Source organism: Protobothrops mucrosquamatus, unplaced genomic scaffold (genome assembly GCF_001527695.2).
Source record: "Protobothrops mucrosquamatus isolate PMUCROS unplaced genomic scaffold, P.Mucros_1.0 scaffold2837, whole genome shotgun sequence".
NCBI classification, from domain to species: Eukaryota; Metazoa; Chordata; class Lepidosauria; order Squamata; family Viperidae; genus Protobothrops; species Protobothrops mucrosquamatus.
In genome coordinates, this window is record NW_015388869.1 from 39068 (window position 1) to 60671 (window position 21604).

The window sequence follows — 21604 nt, forward strand, 5'->3', positions numbered from 1 at the left end:
TCTCTCCCCATCTATCCATCATCTATCTATCTATCTATCTATCTATCTATCTATCTATCTATCTATCTATCTATCTATCTATCATCTATCTATCCATCCATCCAACCATCCATCTATATATCTATCCATCCATCCATCTAACCATCCATCTATATATCTATCCATCCATCATCTCTCCCCCTATCTATCTATCCATCCACTGTCTGTCTGTCTGTCTGTCTGTCTGTCTGTCTGTCTGTCTGTCTGTCTGTCTGTCTGTCTGTCTGTCTGTCTGTCTATCCATCCATCCAACCATCCATCATCTCTCCCCATCTATCCATCATCTATCTATCTATCTATCTATCTATCTATCTATCTATCTATCTATCTATCTATCTATCTATCTATCTATCTATCCATCCATCCATCCATCATCTCTCTCCCCATCTATCCATCCTCCCTCCCTCCCTCCCTCTATCTATCTATCTATCTATCTATCTATCTATCTATCTATCTATCTATCCATCCACTATCTATCCATCTAACAATCCATCCATCCATCAACTCTCTCCCCCATCTATCCATCCTCCCTCTATCTATCTATCTATCTATCTATCTATCTATCTATCTATCTATCTATCTATCTATCTATCTATCTATCCATCCATCCATCCATCCATCCATCCATCCATCCATCCATCCATCCATCCATCCATCCATCTATCTATAATCCCCAGGGCTGCAAACGGTCTGAAAATCCTGAATTCTTGGAGAAAAGACCCCCTGGTGGACGTTGCTCCTCTCTCAACGCCCTCTCCGGCCCTTGAGGCTGACCACAGCTGCCCCTTCCCCAGCTTCCCAACACCCCCCGCCCACCTCTTCCTGCCCTTCCTTCCTGAGTCAGAACACCGGTTTATTTGCACAGAGCTTAAGCCTAAATCTCTGTGTGGCAGGAGATTGTGGTTTACGAACAGTAATAAAAATGTCATTTTAGCAGGCTCAGTCTCCGGAAGATCTTGGGGGATCTCGGAAAGCTCTGTTTGCCAAGCAAAGCGAACGCCATTTCCCAATCAATGAGGGAATAGCCAAGGGCGGCAGCCCCCTCCTCTCATTTCCTAGCCTCCTTTTTTTTGGGGGGGGGGGGGGGGAGGGGAGGGCAGGAAGCAAGACTCCCAAGATGCCCACTCAGGTATTTGGAGTGAAATGACGTCTCTGGCCCATGTGCCTGTCTCGAAGCCTCTGAAGCAGCTGCCAAGGCAAGTTTCTAGTCCACACTGATGAAAGGGGAAAGGAGGTTTTGCAATAGGAGTGGATTTTAGGACTGGGTTTTGAAAGCAGCCGTTGCTTCCACTGAAAGAGCACTAGAGGTAAGTTTGGTCCACACTGATTAGGAGAAAAAGGCTTCCTTCCTCTGTCACCGTCATTTTCTATCCGTCTTTTCTTTCTCTCTCTCTCCCTTCCTTCCGAATCTTTTTTCTATCTTTTCTTCCTTTCTCCTTCCTTCTTTTGTCAGAATCTTGTTCTCTTTTTTCTTCTTAGGATCTTCTATCCATCTTTTCTTTCTTTCTTTCTGTCTCTCTCTCTCTCTCTCTTCCTTCTGAATCTTTTTTCTATCTTTTCTTTCTTTCTTTCTCCTTCCTTCTTTCATCAGAATCTTGTTCTTTCTTCCTTCCTTCCTTCGAATCTTCTATCCATCTTTTCTTTCTTTCTGTCTGTCTCTCTCTCTCCCTTCCTTCCGAATCTTTTTTCTATCTTTTCTTTCTTTCTCCTTCCTTCTTTTGTCAGAATCTTGTTCTTTTTCCTTCCTTCCTTCCTTCCTTCCTTCCTTCCTTCCTTCCTTCCTTCGAATCTTCTATCCATCTTTTCTCTTTCCCCTTCCTTCCTTCCTTCCTTCCTTCCTTCCTTCCTTCCTTCCTTCCTTCCTTTCCTTCCCTCCCTCCCTCCTTCTTTCCTTCCTTCCTTCCCATCTTTCCCCCTCTCATTCTTTCTTTCCTTCTCTCCCCTCCCCTCCCCTCCCCTTCCCCCTCCACCTCAAAACCTCACCAGCCCCAGATAAAAAGTCTGCCAAGGAGGGCCCAATCCACCATCCACCATCCACACTGACCAGGTCAAGACCACCAAGGTGGGGGATTGAGAAAGGACAGCCGAGGAGACGCCGGCAGGCTGACTCTTTGGCGCTGTTTCCTTTTGGGGTTTTTTTTGCCATCCACCCAGACCCCAGCTGCTGTGTCAATTATTCACCGTTCTCGGCCGGGCTGGAGAAGGGCGGCTGGTGGATGCCAGTTGGAGAGGGGGCATGGATAGGACACGGATCCAAAGAGAGGGGCACCAAGTGAGAGAGGGGGAGGGAAGAGAGGGAGGGAGGGGGCAGCTTTGCAAAAAAAAAAACAAAAAAAACCAGGAGGGGGAAGAAAGATACGAACTAGACAAGCGTTCGTCGGAAAACGTGGGGCCGCTCTCCTTGCTTCTTGGCAGCCGTGGAGGTCCTCAAAGACTGGCACGGGAAAGCCCATTCCATCTGTGTTTATGGAAGCCTCAAATGGTCGGAACTGCAGATGCCAATATGGGCCTGGTGGCGGAGAAGCCTCTCTCCTGCCACTCCCGGTGCCAGCGTCTCGCGCCAGCAACGCTGGTGGGCAGAAAGACCCAACGCTTCCGTTCGGCTTCAAACGCCACTTCCTACTCTGCCTCGTTAAGCCACAAAACCTCCTCTTCTCTTCCCTCGAACTCGGAAACGCCAGCGCTCGTAAAGTTAGGGAAGCAAACTCCTGACCTTTTTTGCCCCCTCGGAGGGTTTTGGCGCCGGAGTGGACAAAATCCTCAAATTCGGTCTGCATCACGGTGGCTCTTCGGTGTATTTCCTGTAACTCTCCCTGCTGGCTCTTCTAAACAGGAAAGAAGAGGAAAAAATTTAAGCTCTAGAGGGTCAACAGAAGAGATTTCAACATATGTGTTGCTTTGGCAACTCAGAAATGGGAAAAGAAAAAAGTGAGATGGAAGGAACCTTGGAGGTCTTCTAGTGCAGCCCCCTCCTCAAGGCAGGAGACCCTAAACCATTCTGGACAAATGGCTGTTCCAATCTCTTCTTGAAAACTTCCAGTGATAGAAAGGCCACAATGTCTGGCCTTTCCACTGATTAATTGTTCTCACTGTCAGGAAATTTCTCCTTAGTTCTAGTTTGCTTCTCTCCTTGCTTAGTTTCCATCTGTTGCTTCTTCTCCTGCTTTGGAGAACAGCTTGACTCCCTCTTCTTTGTGGCAGCCCCTCAGATATTGGAAGACTGCCATCATGTCGTCCCTAGTCCTTCTCTTCATTAAGCTTGGTATACCTAACCGTTCTTTGTATGGTTTTTACACAACAAGAATTGGAAGTTTCTTGTCCCTTACTAAGTAAGGGAGAAAACTCTGCCACCTGATTAGCACAGTAGCAAAAGAAGTATCCAATTCGTGAATATTTATCCAAAGCACTTAAAACCAAAGCTATTAAAATAGCAACAGTTAAGAACTACTTGTGTTACTTATTTGGCTTTAAAATAATACCTCTTTCCTTTTGGCAACTGTAACAATTAAAACCCTCTTGATTTCCTAAGGCTTTTTGTTGCTGAATAATGCCAAATGTCTCTTGTTTTTTCCAGCAGCTGCAGAAATCTGTTTCACTGTTCCATTATATTTATTATTAAACGGATACTATTATAAACCACTTTTTTTCAGTGCTGTTGTAACTTCGAACCGTCACTAAATGAATCGTCATAAGTCTAGGACTACTGTACTTTGTGCTGAGCAGGGATTCTTTTTGGAAGAGCGTTGCAAAAACCCACAACTAGCTAAATCCAGATGGTAACCCACTTTTTAAATGTGTGCCGTTCTGCCCACAGTAAAAAGAATGACAATAAAGGTTATCTAACATCTAATCCAATCTAATCAATATCTCAAATTGGTGTGAATCCTGGTTTGTGGACCAGAAGACCACAGGCCGCATTTAGACACCTTTGCACACAGCAAAACCACGATGGATAAACTACGGCAGCTGATTCCCATACCACGTTAAGCCAAAACTAAACAATTTTTCTCTTTCTCTCTCTTTTTTTTTTCCTTAAATCTGGACTATTTTGTGAGGTTGCTGTGACACCACAAAAAAAGAAATGTCCCTTGGATTCCCTTGGGGGGGAATAAAAATGGACCACAGGAGAAGCCATGAAGGTAAAACGTCCCATCAATATATCCATTTGCGTCGCCTTTCTGCATTTTTTAAAGAAAAGCGATGTACAAATCATATTTAAAAACTGGTTTTTAAAACCTGTCTTGGCAAAATACTAAGACGTTTCCCCTCTTTCCTTGCTTCCTGATGCTCCTGCATTCGTCAATCCAGCTTTCTTCTTCTTTTTTTTTAAAAAAGACCTGTTGGGTTGCACACGGTGTCACCTTCCTTCCCGGTGTGCGTGCGGGTGTGTGTGTGTGTGGTTTTTTTTTAATATGAATGTGAAATTAAGCGAAGCTGCCCTTTCCCCCGACGTCCAGAATCCTCTGTTATTAAAAAGTAAAGCACTTTAATAATGAAAAACTTTTTCCCCCCTTCCTGCCCCCTCCTTTTTCCCCGTGTTTTAACTGTTTAAAATTAATGAGAAGGGCAGACCGGTTGTCAAAGCATTATTGAAAGCGGGCAGTGAGGACCAAATAAACTCGAAAAATCCCCCCCGAGTGTTAAATAAACACAGCCTCACACCTCTCCAAATCCCACTGATGGTTATTGTATACTTTTCTGTAACCGAGCTCAGAATAGACGCCAGCGCCAGGGAAGCAAGAAAAGATTTCAGGCTTCCAATAAAGGCCTTAATTTAAAGACAGCCCAGCGCGAATTCCAGGAGAAAATTAAAGGGACCTCAAATTTAAGTGACAGGTGACTTGAGCTATGCCGAGACTGTCTGGGGATTTAGTAATAATATGGCAATATATTACAAAGGACTTCTCACTATCCGCTTTCTCCTAGGCCCGAGCTCTCCTATCTTTTAGGTTTCGAAATGAGGTATTGCTTCTTCCTTTCTCCAGGAAAAAAAAAGAGAGAGGGAGAGAAGGAGAAAAAAAGAAAGAAAGAAAGAAAGAAAGGAAGGAAGGAAGGAAGGAAGGAAGGAAGGAAGGAAAGAAAGAAAGAAAGAAAGAGGGGGGGAAGGGAGAAAGGAAGGAAGGAAGGAAAAGAGAGAGAGAGAGAGGGAAGGGAGAAGGGAAGGGAAGGGAAGGGAGAAAGAAAGGAAGAAAAAGGAAGGAAGGAAGGAAGGAAGGAAGGAAGGAAGGAAGGAAGGAAGGAAGGAAGGAAGGAAGGAAGGAAGGAAGGAAGAGACAGAGGGGGAGAGGGGGGAAGGGAAGGGAGAACGGAAGGAAGGAAGGAAGAGAGAAAGAGAGGGAGGGGAGAAAGGGAAGGGAGAAAGAAAGGAAGAAAAAGGAAGGAAGAAGAAAGGCGAGAGAAAGAAAGAGAGAAAGAAAAAGAAAAAAGGAAAGAAAAAGAAAGAAAGAAAGAAAGAAAGAAAGAAAGAAAGAAAGAAAGAAAGAAAGAAAGAAAAAGAAAGAAGGGGGTAAGAGAAGGGAGAAAGAAACAAAAAGGGAGGGAGGAAGGAAGGAAGGAAGGAATGAAAGAAAGGAGGGAGGGGGATAAAAAGACAACTAGGTCAAGGTGCCATCTTTTGTGCCCTTCTCCACTAACAAATAGAGCGAAGAAGCACCCTGGAACATTCCCATGCCAAGACAGAGATCCATCTCCATCTCCATCTCCATCTCCATCATCTCCCTCATAAGTTCAATGAAGGTTTGTAAGCCTTGAACAACCCATCAGAGCTCTTCCCTCCTGCCTCCCACATCATCCTTTCCAAGCTCAAACCAGGGAAAGACCACACCATTTCATTTCCACTCGCCCTGCATGCCTTCCTATCCGAGTTATGGGAGGGGGGCAAAGATGAGAAAACCCTTTTACAACCATTTTTGGCTTCACACCTGGGGGTCCCTCTAATGAAGGATCTCCAGCCTCTTAAGATCTCTCTTCTGCTTTTCCCTGGCTCCCCTCGCATCGCCTAAGGCGATGGTCCGGGGCTGCCTCTGAGCAGGGAAGTGACAGCCCGGCCTGCAGGGAAGAAGAGAAATTTGGGGCTGGGGGCCACAAACTAAAAGCACCAGGAACCATCTAATTCCAAACAGGGGCCTTTCCCCCTGCACCTTGTTTCCCGCACGTCTAAAGGATGCTCTTCTCGGCCCTCTTCCTTCCAGCTTCCGGCTTCCTGTCTTTAGGGATTTTATTTTGGAGAGATCAAGGTTAAATTGAGGGGAAAAAAGGAGATTTTATGATTCCCCCCCTCCCAAACCTGGCTTGTTGGTTTCAAAGCGAACAAAACAATTCCGGTTTGACAGCCCAAGTATTCTCGTGTTCCAATATTGGACGGGCTTCCCCAAAGAAGAGGGTGTGTGTGTGTGTGTGTGTCAACCTATCCTCCAAAGCACCTGGACAAGAAATAAGGAATGGAAACTAACCAAGGGAGAGGAACAACCTAGAACGAAGGAGGAATTTCCTAACAGTGGGAACAATTAACCAGTGGAACTCCTTGCCTCCAGAAGTTGCGAACGCTCCATGACTGAAAGTTTTTTTAAGACGAGACTGGACAGCCACTTGTCTGAAATGGTATAAGGTCTCCTGCTTGGGTTGGACTAGAAGACCTCCAAGGTCCCTTCCTACTGTGTTATTCTGTAACTTCAAAAGAGTCTTTCCTCACCAAATCTCTGAAATTACAGGGAGTCCTTAGAACAAGAAACATAAAATAACAGGCTTGGAGGTCATACTAGTCCCTGCAGAAGCCGGAGAGTCTATATCGTTTCCTGGACTGACAACTATTTTGCTTAGCAACTGTTTGAAGTTACAACAGCACTGGAAAAAGTGACTTATGACTGATCCTCACACTTATAACCATTGCAGCATCCACATGGTCACAAAATCAAAATTTGGGCGCTTGGCATGCACTTATGATCCTATGATTGCCATTTGTCACACCTTCCCAGATGGCTTGGGACACAGTTTGCTTAACAACTGGGGCAAAAAAAGGCGGTAAAATTGGGTGCAACACACAAGCTAGTCTTTTGCTCTTGCAAATTAAAAAAAAAAAGAACGAGGAAACTGGAATAAAATCAAAGGAGAAAGGAACTGACCTGGTATCTCCCCTGGTTTCCTTTGAAACGGTCATCTTTCATTAAGTTAGACAAAATCTGCTCCATTTTTATCTCTGCAATGCTGGAAATAGAAAAGAAAGAAAGAAAGAAAGAAAGAAGCAAGAAAGAAAGGGAGAGAAAGAAAGAGAAAAAAAGAAAGGAAAGAAGAAAGAAAGAAAGAAAGAAAGAAAGAAAGAAAGAAAGAAAGAAAGAAGGAAAAAAAGAAGGAAAGAAGGAAGGAAGGAAGGGAAGGAAGGAAGGGAAGGAAGGAAGGAAGGAAAGGAAGGAAGGAAGGAAGGAAGAAAGGAAGGAAGGAAGGAAGGAAGGAAGGAAAGGAAGAAAGAAAGAAAGAAAGAAAGAAAGAAAGAAAGAAAGAAAGAAAGAAAGAAAGAAAGAAAGAAAGAAAGAAAGACAGACAATAATAAATGACAGTGAAACCTTCGGTCACAATTCTCCAGATTAAAAATCTAGGCAGACGTTGTGGTTTTTTTTTCCCTTTTACGTTTTCAAGTATCACCCGTTTTCTTCACTTCTTAGATCAAAGCCAAGAAGGATAACGTCGGTTCTGAGTGCGAATCTGTGCAGATGATTAAGATGTCTCATCCAGTATGGAGCAAGTTATGGTTCAAAACTTTAGTCTGAACCAAGAACTGATTCCTAACATCTTTTTTTCCTCTTCCCTCCCCTGGCCTCTCTCCTTTAGAGTCGTCCCTCTGGAGGTGGCAAACCTTCCCATAGAAGCTATTATGGGAAGTGGTTTTTTTTGGACTGTGCCAAAAGTCGAACTTAAAGCAATACTTTACGCAAACGGTGGGAAGAATTTCGGCCTACAAAGACAAAACAGCCACAGCCCGGGGATTGTGTTTTCGTCATGCTCAACTGCCCGGAACTCCCAAAACGACAAAGTAACACATCAAAAAAGAGAGAGAGAGAGAGAGGGAGGGAGGGAGAGAAAAAAAATGACCCGCTCTTGAAAAGTGTTCCAAATTGCCATGAATATCTCTGCTTATTCCCACTTGTTAGTTCCACTTGGCCCATTAAAGAGACAGGGAACAAAGAAAGTGATCAATGATTTTTTTTTTTAAAGAAAACCAAAAACCAAAAAAACCCCAGACCGACCGGCTTCGCTCTCTGCACACCCACCGGTGCGCCACGACCGGCCAGCACATGGCGTTCTTTCTGCCTCGTTTGCCACACTGAATTTGTCAGGATAAATTTCCACACGGCTCCATTTACGAACAGAAAGGGCAATTAGATCTGACGCCACGCCGTGCCCCAGGCGTGAATCTGTCTCTCCAGATCTGATCTGCAATCCGTTATATCCATATATTCGCGGTCCCTGACTGCCTGTGTACATGCCCACAGATATATAAGCTAATTTTGCAGATGGCTCGCACGCCTCTCGAAAAAAGAGGGAAAAAAAAGAAGAGAAGAAAAAAAAATCTTTGTCCTGAAAGCAAAAAAAAAGGTTTGTGAAGCGGAGTTTCACAGCTCTTAGGAACTGCGATGAAACAGCCGGCGAATTCCTTTGGTGGCAAAGCTTCAGGAGAGCAAAAACAAAAATTAGAGCAGGGTGTTTCAAGGAGAAGGCCTTTTATTCAGGGGCAAATATTTAGGCATGAGTAGAATATTTGTAGCCTCAGGGTTGAACTGTGGGGGTCCTTGGTGCTCTCTGAGCTGGGGGGTTTTCTTGCAGACGTTTCATTACCCAACTAGGTAATGTCATCAGTTTAAGAAGGGAGCAGAGTTTGCTCCCTGTTTATATACAGTGGCTTGCTCTGCCAGTGTTGAAAGCCAGCTGGGTGACTTTGGGGCCAATCACCAGGAGATGGTGAGTTCTAGTCCTGCCTTAGGCATGAAAGCCAGCTAGGTGACTTTGGGGTCAATCACCAGGAGACGGTGAGTTCTAGTCCTGCCTTAGGTATAAAAGCTGGGCGGATGACTTTTGAGCTAATCGCCAGGAGACGGTGACTTCTAGTCCTGCCTTAGGCATGAAAGCTAACTGGGTGATTTTGGGTCAATCACCAGGTGATGGTGAGTTATAGTCGTCTCTCAAACATGAAGGCTACCTGGGTGACTTTGGGTCAGTCCCTCTTTCTCAGCCCAATTCACCTTGCAGCATCATTGCGGAGAAAACAGGAGGAAGGAAGGAACATTCGGCGTGTTAGACCCCTTGAGTTATTTATAAACAATAATAAAGGTGTGATTTTTTTTTTAAAAAAATCAAATAAAGTCTGCCCCCCCCAAATATTAACCTAATTTCTTCTGCAATCAAGTAACATCATCGTTCCACTTCTCCTTTTTTTAAATAATAATAATAATAATAATAATAATAATAATAATAATAATAATAATAATAATAATAATAATAATAATAATAATAATAATAATTATTATTATTATTATTATTATTATTATTATTATTATTATTATTATTATTATTATTCTCTCATTGCTCTCTAATATTCCAGGTTGTTTCTGCTTGTACATCACTCAGGACGAAACCTAGAACATTTTTTTTAAAAAAAAAATCACGCTGAAGTTTTCATCTAACTTTAGTTTTACTCTAACCGTTCATCCTTTCTCTCTCTCTCTTTCTTTCTCTCTCTCTCTCTCTTTCTTTCTTTCTCTATTCTCTCTCTCTCTCAAACAAGATGCGGGGCTGCAGCTGTTATAGCTAAAGTTGGCCACGGATTTTGACACCCGGTGGGGGGAAAGGGGGGGGGAACGGAGAAGATTTGTGTGACTCACTTAATCTTGTACGAAGCCAGAAAGCTGACATATTCGGCCTCTGAAGGTAAAAGGATGAGCAGGCTGTTTCCAGGGCTGCCAATTCGGGCTGTCCTCCCGACTCGGTGGACGTATTCCGCGAGCGAAGCTGGTGGATTATACTTCCCAGGAATTGGGGGGAGGGCGGGGGGGGGAGGAGAGAAAAATGACAACGTGAGCTAAGCGGAGAATGAATTAGCAGATTGCACGAGTGATTAATTAGAGCCTCCGAGATCATTTTCAAAAATAAACCCCCCCTAAACAGCCCTGGCGGCACCCCTTTTTTTTTTTTAAGGAGGGGGGAAGAAAAATAAAGGAAATAGGAAGAAATTGGGGATTAGAAGCTGTTAAGGCCTAGTGGGATTTTTTATTATTATTTTTTTTTTGTGACACATGAAAATACGGGGCATCCTCAAATTGCAACCGTTCGTTTCGTGACCGTTCGGTTACGATCACATGGGGAAAAAAGTGACAAAACAAGACCACTTACCTGCACAATCCAGGTGACTTGAGGCAGATCTAAACCGCGAGCAGCAACATCCTATTAAAACAAAAAAAAATCAGAAAGGTCTCCGTTATTGCCCTAATAATGTCTTTGTTTTTTATGATTCTAAAGGCCACTGGGTTTAAAAAAAAACAACAACAACTCCCCCCAAATCCTTTGATATTGGTGAAAAGATCTGCCAGTTTGTGGGAAGAAAGAAAATCAGAAAGTCTTTCTCTTCGCGGACGTACTTCATGATGTATTTGTCCTAAATAAGGACAAATTCTGTGGCTAGGATTCTTGCAACTTTTGCCCTTTTGTCTCAATAAATCTTGTTGAAGAAAACTTGGGAAGAATTGGGTTGGAGAAAAAAAAGTTGGTTTCCTTTCTTTCTTTCTTTTCTTTCCTTTCTTCCTTCCTTCCCTCCCTCCCTCCCTTTCCTTCCTTCCTTCCTTTCCTTCCCTCCCTCCCCGTTTTCCTTCCTTTCCTTCTCTCAACCCTCCCTTCCCTTCCTCTCCTCCCTTCCCTTCTCACTTCCTTCCTTCTTCCCTCCCTCCCTTTCCTTCTCCCTCCCTCCCTCCCTTTCACTTTTTTCTTTTTTCATTCCTTCCTCCCCTTTGTGGAAAGCATGTCGAGGGAAAGGAACACTCCCTAGTTTTTTTGGAAAGTAAATCTTCCTTTCTCTCTCTCTCTTCCCTCCTTTCCTTCCTCCCTCCCTCCCTCTCCCTTCCGAATCCTTTTCTCTCCTTCCCTCCTTCTTCCCTCCCTCTCCTTCCTTCCCTCCCATCCTCCCTATTTCCTTTTTTTCCTTCCTTCCCTCTCTCCCTCCCACTCCAAAAGTCCTCATCCACTTCATTATCCCCACTCTTTCCTCTAGTTCCCTTCTGCTCTGCCAAAACTGGGGGGTGGGGGGGGAGATTGGGTTTGACCAGGCTCTTCAGCTTATTAGCTGCCATTATGCCAAGATGCCGGGTTCCAATTCAAGGAGCGGACTGGGTGGGTGGGGGGGAGAGAGAGAGGCTTTACTCCAGCCAGCAGCGCCTGGCACCGCCTGCCTGCCCGTCCACTTGATGAAACCCGCACCCTGCCAAAAAGGGTTATTAGTTTAAGCAGATCAAGGCAGAACCCCATGCAAAGGCGTAATGAGTATGCAAATATATCAGTGCTCATTACAGTCTTTCCACCACTCTGGGTTTTGTGTTTTGTGATTTTTTTCCAACCTGGCTGGTGCAATCAAGGCCAGCTGCCTCCTGACCCCGCCTGCTCCCAGGCTCGTGCGCCGAGGGCTGCGCCCCCCTCCCGCTGCATTTCGGCCAGAGACAACCGTAGCGAGAAACGTTATAAAATGGGGCAAAACTCACTTTTGATAAAGAGTTAGGCTGGGATCTGAAAACTTGGGGAGGCTCCGCTCTGCAGGTTTTATTTATTTATTTATTTATTTGCATCCAGTCTTTTTATTATTATTTTTTAATAAATAATTCAAGGTGAGAAACAGACCTAATGCTTCTCTGGCTTGTTTTCCCCCACAACAATCCTGTGAGGTAGGATGAGCTGAGGGAGAGGAACTAGTCCAAAGTCACCGAGTTGGTTTTCATGCCTAAGGCGGGACTAGAACTCCCAATTCTCCTGGGGATTGGCCCAAAGTCACCCAGTCAACTTCCATTCCTAAGGTGGAACTAGAACTCCCAATTCTCCTGGGGATTGGCCCAAAGTCACCCAGTCAGCTTTCATGTGTAAGGCAGGACTAGAACTCCCAGTCTCCTGGTGATTGGTGCAAAATCACCCAGTTGGCTTTCACGACTAAGGCAGGACTAGAACTCACCGTCTCCTGGTGATTGGCACAAAGTCACCCAGCTGGCTTTCAGAGCTAAGGCAGGACTAGAACTCCCCGTCTCCTGGTGATTACCCAAAGTCACCCAGCCGGCTTTCATACCTAAGGCAGGACTAGAATTCAGTCCCCCACTTTCTATCCTGATGCCTTAACCTCTACACCAAATTGGCTCTCTCCAGACCAAAAAAAATAAATATATTCTGATATTTATAGCAAGTTAGGACTGAGATTTCTTTCTACTCGCCCACCAGGAAGAACAATTCCATTATTGCCGCTTTTCCCATGCTTGGCAGTTGCTAAATAAGAAAACTAATTTGATATATAAACGAATAAACAAATTAAAACACGGAGGCCCGCACTGCAGAGGACCAAAGGAGATGCCTCTTCTAAGAGTGGGATTACAACTCCCATCGACCCGTGCGTAGGGAGAGACTGGAATTGTAGTCCGAGGCGCTTAACAGGTACCCAAACGCAGGATGACGGCCATCGCCACCTTTTAGGAGAATGGAAGAGGACAGCAATCCGATTGGGTGACTCCATGGTGAGACAGTCTCCCGATTGGTCAAAATGGAGTATAAACGCCTCCTCTTCCAGTCTAGCCTGGGAATGAGAGCACTTGATTGGCTGAGCCCTAATATAAATACGCTCTTGGATAGAATTCACGCCATTAGAGTGGTTTTAGGCAAGGTGACAGGACGGCCTTGGCAATTATGTTTAGGAAGATAATTTAAATAAATTAATTACTTTTAAAAAAGGCTCTCAAATTAGAGCCAGCCAGCCATGCTAGGCAGGTCACAAAATCTTGGGGCAAAACAAAAGGGGCTGCATCTTCTAAACCAGCCTGGGCATCGTGGCCTGGCCGCCGACGTGAAGCTTCCAGGTCCAGATGGAAGGTCCTACATGCCGGTGCCAGGTTGTCAGTCGGACTCCGATGATTCATTTCTTTGCCCCAAAGAGCACCTTAGCAAAATGGGAGGAGTGGGGGCGGGGAGAGGGGTCCGAACCGGACGTGGGAGGCCCCCCCCCCGCGTCTCTCCCCCTGCCTGCCAAGAGTCATTAAGGCCGAGCGTGGAAAGCCGTCAGCGGGGAGGATGCCCCCGCCAGCCGGGCAACAGATTGGGCTGCGTCATCGGCGGAAGGGAAGGGTAGGGCAGCAGCCCCCAAGCTGTCAGGAAGAGTGGGAGGGGGGAAATGGCTGCCTGTGCCCGCCAGAAAACTGGCAAGACGCGTTAGCGTGATGGAGTCAATGGGCAAAGGGAGGGAACAGATGCTCCTTCAAAGGGGACGTCCAGCACTGAAGGGCGGCAGGCGGCTCCTTAGAAAAGCCAAAGCTAAACTTGGAAGATGATAGGGCAGACAGGCAGGTAGCTAACTAGACAGGCAGGCAGGTAGGTAGGTAGGTAAATAGAGAGATAGGTAGATAGACGCAGGCAGGTAGGTAGATAGACAGACTGGTAGGTAAGTAAATAGACAGACAGAGGTAGGTAGGTAGATAGACACACAAACAGAAAGACAGAGAGGTAGGTAGGTAATAGACAGAGGTAGGTAGGTAGGTAAGTAGACAGGCAGAGGTAGACAAGTAAATAGACAGAGAGGTAGGTAGGTAAGTAGACAGACAGACAGAGGTAGGTAGGTAGATAGACAGAGAGAGGTAGGTGGGTAGGTAAGTAGACAGAGGTAGGTAGATAAACAGAGGTAGGTAGTAAGTAGACAGATAGACAGAGGTAGGTAGGTAGGTAAATAGAGAGAGAGGTAGGTAGGTAAGTAGATAGACAGATATAGACAGACAGATAGAAGAATGGATGATGGATGGAGAGATAGAGCACTAGAAGACATGGATACATACATGGATGGATGGATGATAGACAGATAGACAGAGACAGAATACTGTTTAAAAAAACACACAACAGAGTTTTGCTCCAAAGTCCACAATCCTAACCCAGGTTAATCACGATCATGCTCCTTTCTTAAGTTTGGATCTGGCATCGTCCAAATTAATTGGCTACTTTTCTTCCGAGATATGTCAGGCACCGAATACAGTATTATTTGGCAACTCACCGTGCAGAGTAACACCCCGGTCTTTGACTGCAGAAAAGCCTGGAACACGGACGATCTCTCCTAAAAGAAAAGGAGAAAAAAAAACATAAAACGTGCTGCCAGATCAGGCAAGTAAAACTAATTCCTTAAGAAGATTTAAAAAAAAAAAAAGGATTGCCAAGGTTACCAACCATTTTAATTTTCAGCTGTTTTTTTTTTAGGGGGGGGGCCTTGCTGGTTTCCAACGACTGACGAACAGAAGACTTTATGCACAAATACAAATACTTTTTGGCTGCTGTTTTTAATTGAATTTTACTTGTTTAGATTGTAAATTTCACACGCAGGGATGTATTTTTGGCTTATGTTGCAGTAAGGAAGCTTCCTCACTAGAGGTTAAAATAAAGGGGGTGGGGGGGGAGTTTATAGGAAGGATCTGAACTCACCTCTTGTTTCATGTCACCGTGCAAACGTGCGAAGGTCAACGGAGAAGGAGGGGCTGGTGCTAACCCTGATGCTTCACCCCCGGATTCCTCACATAACACTTTTTGGAAGAGGACGTAGTGAAACTCCACCTGCTCGCAGCTCGAGAAGAAAACAATCACCTTGTGGCGTTTTTCGAACTGCGGAAGAGAACAAAATCCGAGTTCAACGTTGACGATATTTTGGGACTCCAAAGAGAGTCAGGGTAGGGAGGGCGGAGTCAAAAGAGGCATCAGCCCAGAATCTCTACGTAGCCATAAGCAAGGGCTTATGACCAGTCGTACGCCCCTGCTTTCTGTACTGTTGTAACTTCAAACAGCCAGTAAATGAACGGTTGTAAATTGAGAACTACTCGCTCAGTGAATTAGGAACGTGTCGGTCTGCTTCCGAATGCTATCTGGACATTTTGGGACTTAAAACACGTCTTGCTTTGAAGAGCGGAGCTCGTACACCCAAATTCAATAAACAAAGAAACGAATAAAACATTTCCATCCCAGTTGTTTTTGTGACTCTTGACAGAGAGTATATAGAATCCACCTCTCTTAAGCATCTGGGCTTTTCTTAGAACTACTACGAACTTCTTACCTTGAATTTCCCAAACAGGAAAGCCGCCAACGTCACTAGTCTTAGCTTGCCTGGGACCATCACCACGTTCTGGCGGAGTTTTTCGGGCACGGCAAAACTGCCTCGCTGCTCCTGCGCAGGAAGAACGGCCACAACGTCCAGAAGGCGGTCTTTTTCCCGCGACGCATTTGAAGCCAGGGCTTCTGACGCCACCGAAATGCAGGCCGGGTCTTGCAAGCTAATATGAGCTAACCTCGAGACCCCTGTGGAGAATCGGTGGGTGGATGAACAAGAAATAGGTGACAGAGACGGCAAGTTGACTACTTTGATCAAAGAAGGAGAAAAAAAATACAGATAGTCCTCGACGTACGACACAGCCCAGGTCATAAAATGGGGCAAAACTGATTTAACAGCTGTCTCACTGAGCGACGGAAATGTTAGGCTTAATTGTGGCCCTAGGGCTACCTGCGTATTATCTCATTCTTTAATTTTTTTGTAATGCTACTTATTTGTAATGCTGGTCCGGGACCCTCATAAAAATCATCGCTATCGTTATTATCACCGTTGACAGCCAAGCCCTGCTTCCCCTTCCCACTGCCCTCGCTTCAAATATTTGAGCCCTGCAAGCTGTATTTTGTGATTTCCTAGATCCGAAAAACTCCCTCTGTTGGTGATTTTCTTGGAAAGCAGCAGAGAAAAAACGAACAGCGTAATCCAAAATATTTTCAAGAGCCCCTTTCTGCAAATCTGGGAGTTTTTAAGCCACTGAAAGAAAGAAAATCCTCGGAATGCAATTGGCAAAATTACCTTCTCACCAGCTGGACTGGGATCAGCTCCAACATTTTTAGTTATCAAGTCCCAGAGCTAATACAGATTTTGACTACAGTTAACCCCAAACTGGTTAAGGCTATTAGTGGATAAAGGCATCAGACTAGACACCAGGAGAGGGTGAGTTCTAGTCCCTCCTTAGACAGAGGGCTGGACTAGAAGACCTCTGATGTCCCTCCCAACTCTGTTATTCAGTTAGGATTAGACTCACCTTCGGAAAGTGTGGCTGATAAAAGAATGTTTTGCCGTTTCGGGCTGGCTGCATTGACCGCGTTTAATATCGCGGCCACGGCCTTTTCAAAGCCCAGATCCAAAATTCTGGGGAGGGGGGAAAGGACAGAAATGGAAAATCAGTCAGAGAAGCATCTTACACCCACTACATTTATTAAGTACGATGTACAATTTTGGAAGAAGAAGAAAAAAATATTTTTAAAGTCTCGATTCACCCGTGCCACTTTTCTTTTACTTATTTTTTTTTTCAATTAAAAAAAAAAAGATGAAAATCCTGAAATGAATAAGTAAGCCTCTGAACTTTCAGGGTTTAGTACTCTAAAGCTTAGTAAATTTATCACTTATTTCCTTTTATCGATATAGACAGACAGGTAGAGTAGGTGAATACCCACCTACAAGCACACCCAAGGTACAAGTAGTCCTTAACTTACAAGCATTCGTTTAGTGACTGTTCAAAGTTATGACGGCAGTGGAAAAAGTGACTGTCCTCGCAGGTATGACTGCAGAGAGGAAATCCCACTGCTGCCACCTGAGCAGATCTTTCTATCAAATATCCAGGATGTTCCTACCTGTCAGCCTCATCCAGAATCAGCCACCGGATACAGCGGAAGTGGATGCACTGGGTAGATGTGATGTGATCCACCAGCCGTCCAGGAGTTGCCACGAGGATGTTGATTCCTTTGCGCAATCTATTGAAAGGAGGGAGGACGTAAGAATGGGAAGGAAGGAAGGAGAGGGAGGGAGGGAGGGAGGGAAGGAGATAAGAATGGGAAGGAAGGAGGAAAGGAAGATTAAAAGAGAAAAAATGAAAAAAATAAAAGAGAAAGGAAGGAAGGAAGGAAGGAAAGAAGGAAGGAGGGAGGGAGGGAGGAAGGAAGGAGAGGGAGGGAGGAAGGGAGGGAGAGAGGGAGGAAAGAAGGAAAGGAAGGAGATAAGAATGGGAAGGAAGGAAGGAGGGAGGGAAGATTAAAAGAGAAGGAATGAAAAAAAATAAAAAAGGAAGGAAGGAAGGAAGGAAGAATGGATGAAGGGAGGAAGGAAGGAGAGGGAGGGAGGGATGGAGATAGGGAGGAAAGAAGGAAAGGAAGGAGATAAGAATGGGGAAGGAAGGAGGGAGGGAAAATTAAAAAAGGAAGGAATTGAAAAAAGATAAAAGTGAAAGGAAGGAAGGAAGGAAGGAAGGAAGGAAGGAAGGAAGGAAGGAAGGAAAAAAGAGAGAAAAGGATTCAGAAGGGAGAGGGATTAAGGAAAGGAAGGAAGAGAGAGAGAAAGGAAGTTTTACTTTCCAAAAAACTAGGGAATGTCCTTCCCCTTGAGGTGTTTTCCACAGCCCATACCTGGCTTTTTCCGATTTCTTCTTTTCGCCCCCCATCAAGACTCCTGGCACAATCCAGGTAAATGGCTAAAAAGGACAGGAAATGGAGATAGTGAAACTTTATAGTGAGAGGGGGGAGAGAAAATAAGCCTGTTTAGCATCCGTTGGTTTTGTTTTCCCTGACAGAAATGCCTGGCAAGCGGCCACATCCAGTAGGGCTGCCATTTTGTGAGGCCAGGCGACTTCCACATTCCAACTTGGCTCAAAATGGCGGCTTACCTCATAATGCACTTAAGATGTCCGACAGAGGGGAAGACAAAGGCCCCACAAACATTACGTCCCAAAATTACCCATGTTACCTAAATAGGTGTTTTAATTTTTAGATACAAATTCTTTCCTCAACCTCCAGACCCATTTAGTGTGATCTGGGGGGGGGGGAATAAATCTCTTAAATAAAGTCCTCTTTCCAGGCAAGCAAGGATCAACAGAGAGATGCCAGAGACAATAAACAAACATCAATTATGTCTTCCATCTTTTTCAATCCATGCTTACCTTTAAGAGCTTCTGGAGGGTTTCAAAACTCTGTAGAGCTAGCTACAAGGAAGAAAAAGTAGGATTTATTACACCATTCACACTGCCCTACTCTGCCTTTAGCTATTTAACCCCTAAATACGAGCTTTCGCCAATGTTGTTAAAAAACATACAGGATTTGCTCTGGAGACAAATGTAATTCCCATCATCCCCTGCTGCTTGTCAGCTAGCTGGGGATGATGGGAATGATCTGAACTTGCAGGAAAGAGAAATGGGGGGTTGATCAATGGGGTTGATAAGTAGTGATTCCACGTTATCAAAAAAACTCTGAAATATTCAAAGGCATTGCAGATCGGGATTAAAATTAAAACTGGGAAGATGGGCAAATAAACTCACCTCCCTAGTTGGAACCAGGATAAGGGCATATGGTCCGTCACTACGCTAGAGGAAGGAACAAGGAGACAGGTCAGATTGAGGGGCAAAAGAGAATATGAACTACTGGTAGAATATTTGTAGCTTCAGGGTTCAAACTGTGGGGTCCTTGGTGCTCTCTGAGCTGGCTGGTTTTCTTGCAGACGTTTCATGACCCAACTAGGCAACATCATCAGTGCTAGTGGGGTTTGCTCTCTGCTCATGTACAGTAGCTCTGAGCTTGGCTGTTTGTTTTCTAGCAGAGGTTTCATACCCAACAAGGCTGCATCATCAATGCTACTCCAGTGCTAGCCCTGATATTACCTAGTTGAGTCATGAAATGTCTGCAAGAAAATAACCAAACTCAGAGAGAGCACCAAGGACTCTACAGAATATGTCGTTTCAAGAATAGAAAAAAATATTTATTTTGGCCTCTTTAGTAGGGCAAAGTAGCTTTTCTGCAATCAAAAGTCTGTGCTTACCTTGATTTTGGACTCCAGTTTTTGTAAGGATTGTATGAGGGGGATGCTATAGGCAAGGGTCTTTCCTTGAAGAGAATAACAAGGAGAAGGAAATTGGAAGGAAGGAAGGGATAGAAAAAACAAAAAAAAACCATTGTGAGCAGAATTTTGCAGATGTTTAACACCTCCACATTATCTCTCAAAAAAAAAAAACCAAACAGGCTCAATCCCACTTACCTGTGGAGACCCCTTAAACCCTACAGGGTGTCTCAAACCACCAGGTCGCCCCATCTCCATCCTATTCTGCCCTGCATCGTTAGTCATTCCCAAACAGGAACAGCTAAATTCTCACCTGAGCCCGTCTGTGATCTGATCAGAGCATCCTTTCCTTGTAGCAACGTGGGAATGGCCTCCTTCTGAACACTGGATGGGTTTAAAGATAAAAAGGGACCATCAACAAGTTAAAAAAAAAAAAGTTAGAAGACAAGCAAGGTGGAGCTTTCACTCCACTGTTTCACCGTGAAGCTATGTATGATTGTCCTTAGAGCCTATTTCATTTATCACTGTGAATCATCGCCAGTGAAGGCTTTTATCTGGCATGGTGTGTAGTTTTCTGACTTTTTGTGTGGTTACACACAGACATGCATTACATAACGTGATAAGTAAAATGGCTTTGATTCTGCTATGCACGCATCTATCTCTCGGGGTAGATATAATAGCTTTATTTGATCCCCGTGTGCGTATGTATGTATATACAAAAACACACAAGAATAAAATTTGTTAGAATATAAAAAAACATAAATCCTTTTACCTGGTCATGCTCGATATTTTCAAGGATGAGGATATTGTTGAAATCTAATATAGAAAAAAAATTAAATATGTTAGTGCTGGAGTTGTATTATGACTAGAGTTATTTGGCCCAAATCCATTTAGTTTAGCACAATGACCCAAAAATTCTTCCAAAAACAGTCTGGATTAAAGGGAGGATTCGTTGAAACACTGCTGCGCATCTTAGTGAAAGAACTTACCAAGTGAGGGTGGAGATCCAGCTGGTCAAAGGAATCTGAGGTGAAAATCTCCTCTTGAACTTGTTTCACCACAGTTCTAGGTAAGGAGCAGATCAACCCAGGAACCAATCAAAATTCGGCATAAAGCAAAATTGTTTAAGTCAAAGATTAACCCAGAACTTCAAACCACGATACACCAACATACCGTTTCAGAAGCAAAATCCAAAATGGCAGTTTACAGAAACACGGCAGCAGATAAATAATAACAGTTTACAATGAATCGATCTTTTATTTAGTGAATAAAAGTTATGTTACCTCTGAATGTGGGGGATTTCTGGATTGTTTTTAAAAAGGCTGGAAGTCTTTACAAAAGGTCTCTTGTTAATGTCGCCTGCTCTGGCTTCAGACGAAAGCTTCTCCGGGGATGATACTGGTAGCCCAGTTCCTTTGATGTGAGTTTGGGGTTTTTTCCATGGCTTTTTGGTCTGGGCCACTGGAGAAGAGCGCTGCTTTTTTACAGGAGTGGCTTCCTGTGCATCTTCTAATGTTCTTTTCCAGGCCTTAGAGCAGAAAAGAAAGCCCGTTAGCAAAAGATTCAGAACAGAGCTGGAAGGGACCTTGGAAGTCTTCTAGTCCAACCCCCAGCTCAAGCAGAAGACCCTATATACCATTCTGGACAAACAGCTGCCCAATCTCGTATTAAAAACTCCAGTGTTGGACCACCCATCACCTCTGGAGTCAAGTCGTTCCACTTTCCAATTACAGAATAACAGAGACGGAAGGGACCTTGGAGGTCTTCTAGTCCAGCCCCCTGCTCAAGCAGGAGACCCGCCTATACCATTTCAGACAAATGGCTGTCCAGTTGTCCAATGGTCCAGTTGCAACGCACCCCTTCTCTATAAGCCAACGTCCCTCTCTTCCCCCCCTCCCCAGTGGCAATGAGCCTACCTTTTTCCCACGGCCCCATTTTGGGTTGGGGGGTCTCTGTCCTGCAAGGGGGCGGCGGGGCCTGGGCAGAGGCAACGTGCTGACATTAATGAGCAACCCTTCGTCTGAAGCCATGCTAGGCGAATCCAGCTCCGGTAGACAGTTCCTGCACGGGGAGGTTCGACTCCCAAGTTTGCAAAGAGGCTCCTAACGGGAGGGCGGCCGCAGCAAAACCAGGAATGCCACTGGAAAAAGTAAAAATAATAATAACAACAATAATAATAATAATATCTCAATTGCAAACTTGCAGCCAGGCCATGCCGGCTACCATATCGCTTGGGAAAGGACCCCTGGTATAGGCGTCTTAGTGGATCGCCTCGCTAAAATAATCAAAAACAACCCCCTTTGATTAAAATGGAAAGGGAAAGGAAACCATTTGTCGGGAACACCGTAGTACAGGGTCCCCTGCTTGGACTAGAAGACCTCCAAGGTCCCTCCCAACTCTGCTATTCTGTTAAACACAGCAGAGAGTTGCTTTCATGCAGGCAGTGTGATAGTCACGCTCCTC

At 44.6% G+C, this 21604-nt stretch overlaps 1 protein-coding gene across 1 annotated transcript in view; it reads right to left on the reverse strand.

The window, feature by feature from the left end:
- DDX31 (DEAD-box helicase 31) overlaps positions 1–21367 on the reverse strand; it is a 26366-nt gene extending 4999 nt beyond the window's left edge. Inside the window, exons 1-18 of the mRNA XM_029286083.1 lie at positions 21341–21367; positions 20425–20669; positions 20131–20206; positions 19914–19957; positions 19455–19525; positions 19124–19188; positions 18627–18671; positions 18252–18293; positions 17722–17786; positions 16954–17073; positions 16365–16471; positions 15347–15588; positions 14725–14901; positions 14303–14362; positions 10420–10470; positions 9912–10051; positions 7161–7242; positions 2753–2864 (exon numbers count right to left, since the gene is read on the reverse strand). Coding sequence (XP_029141916.1) covers positions 2753–2864; positions 7161–7242; positions 9912–10051; positions 10420–10470; positions 14303–14362; positions 14725–14901; positions 15347–15588; positions 16365–16471; positions 16954–17073; positions 17722–17786; positions 18252–18293; positions 18627–18671; positions 19124–19188; positions 19455–19525; positions 19914–19957; positions 20131–20206; positions 20425–20669; positions 21341–21367 — 1771 coding nt within the window. The remainder of the gene's footprint in view (positions 1–2752; positions 2865–7160; positions 7243–9911; positions 10052–10419; positions 10471–14302; positions 14363–14724; positions 14902–15346; positions 15589–16364; positions 16472–16953; positions 17074–17721; positions 17787–18251; positions 18294–18626; positions 18672–19123; positions 19189–19454; positions 19526–19913; positions 19958–20130; positions 20207–20424; positions 20670–21340) is intronic.
- Between the last annotated feature and the right edge of the window lie 237 nt (positions 21368–21604).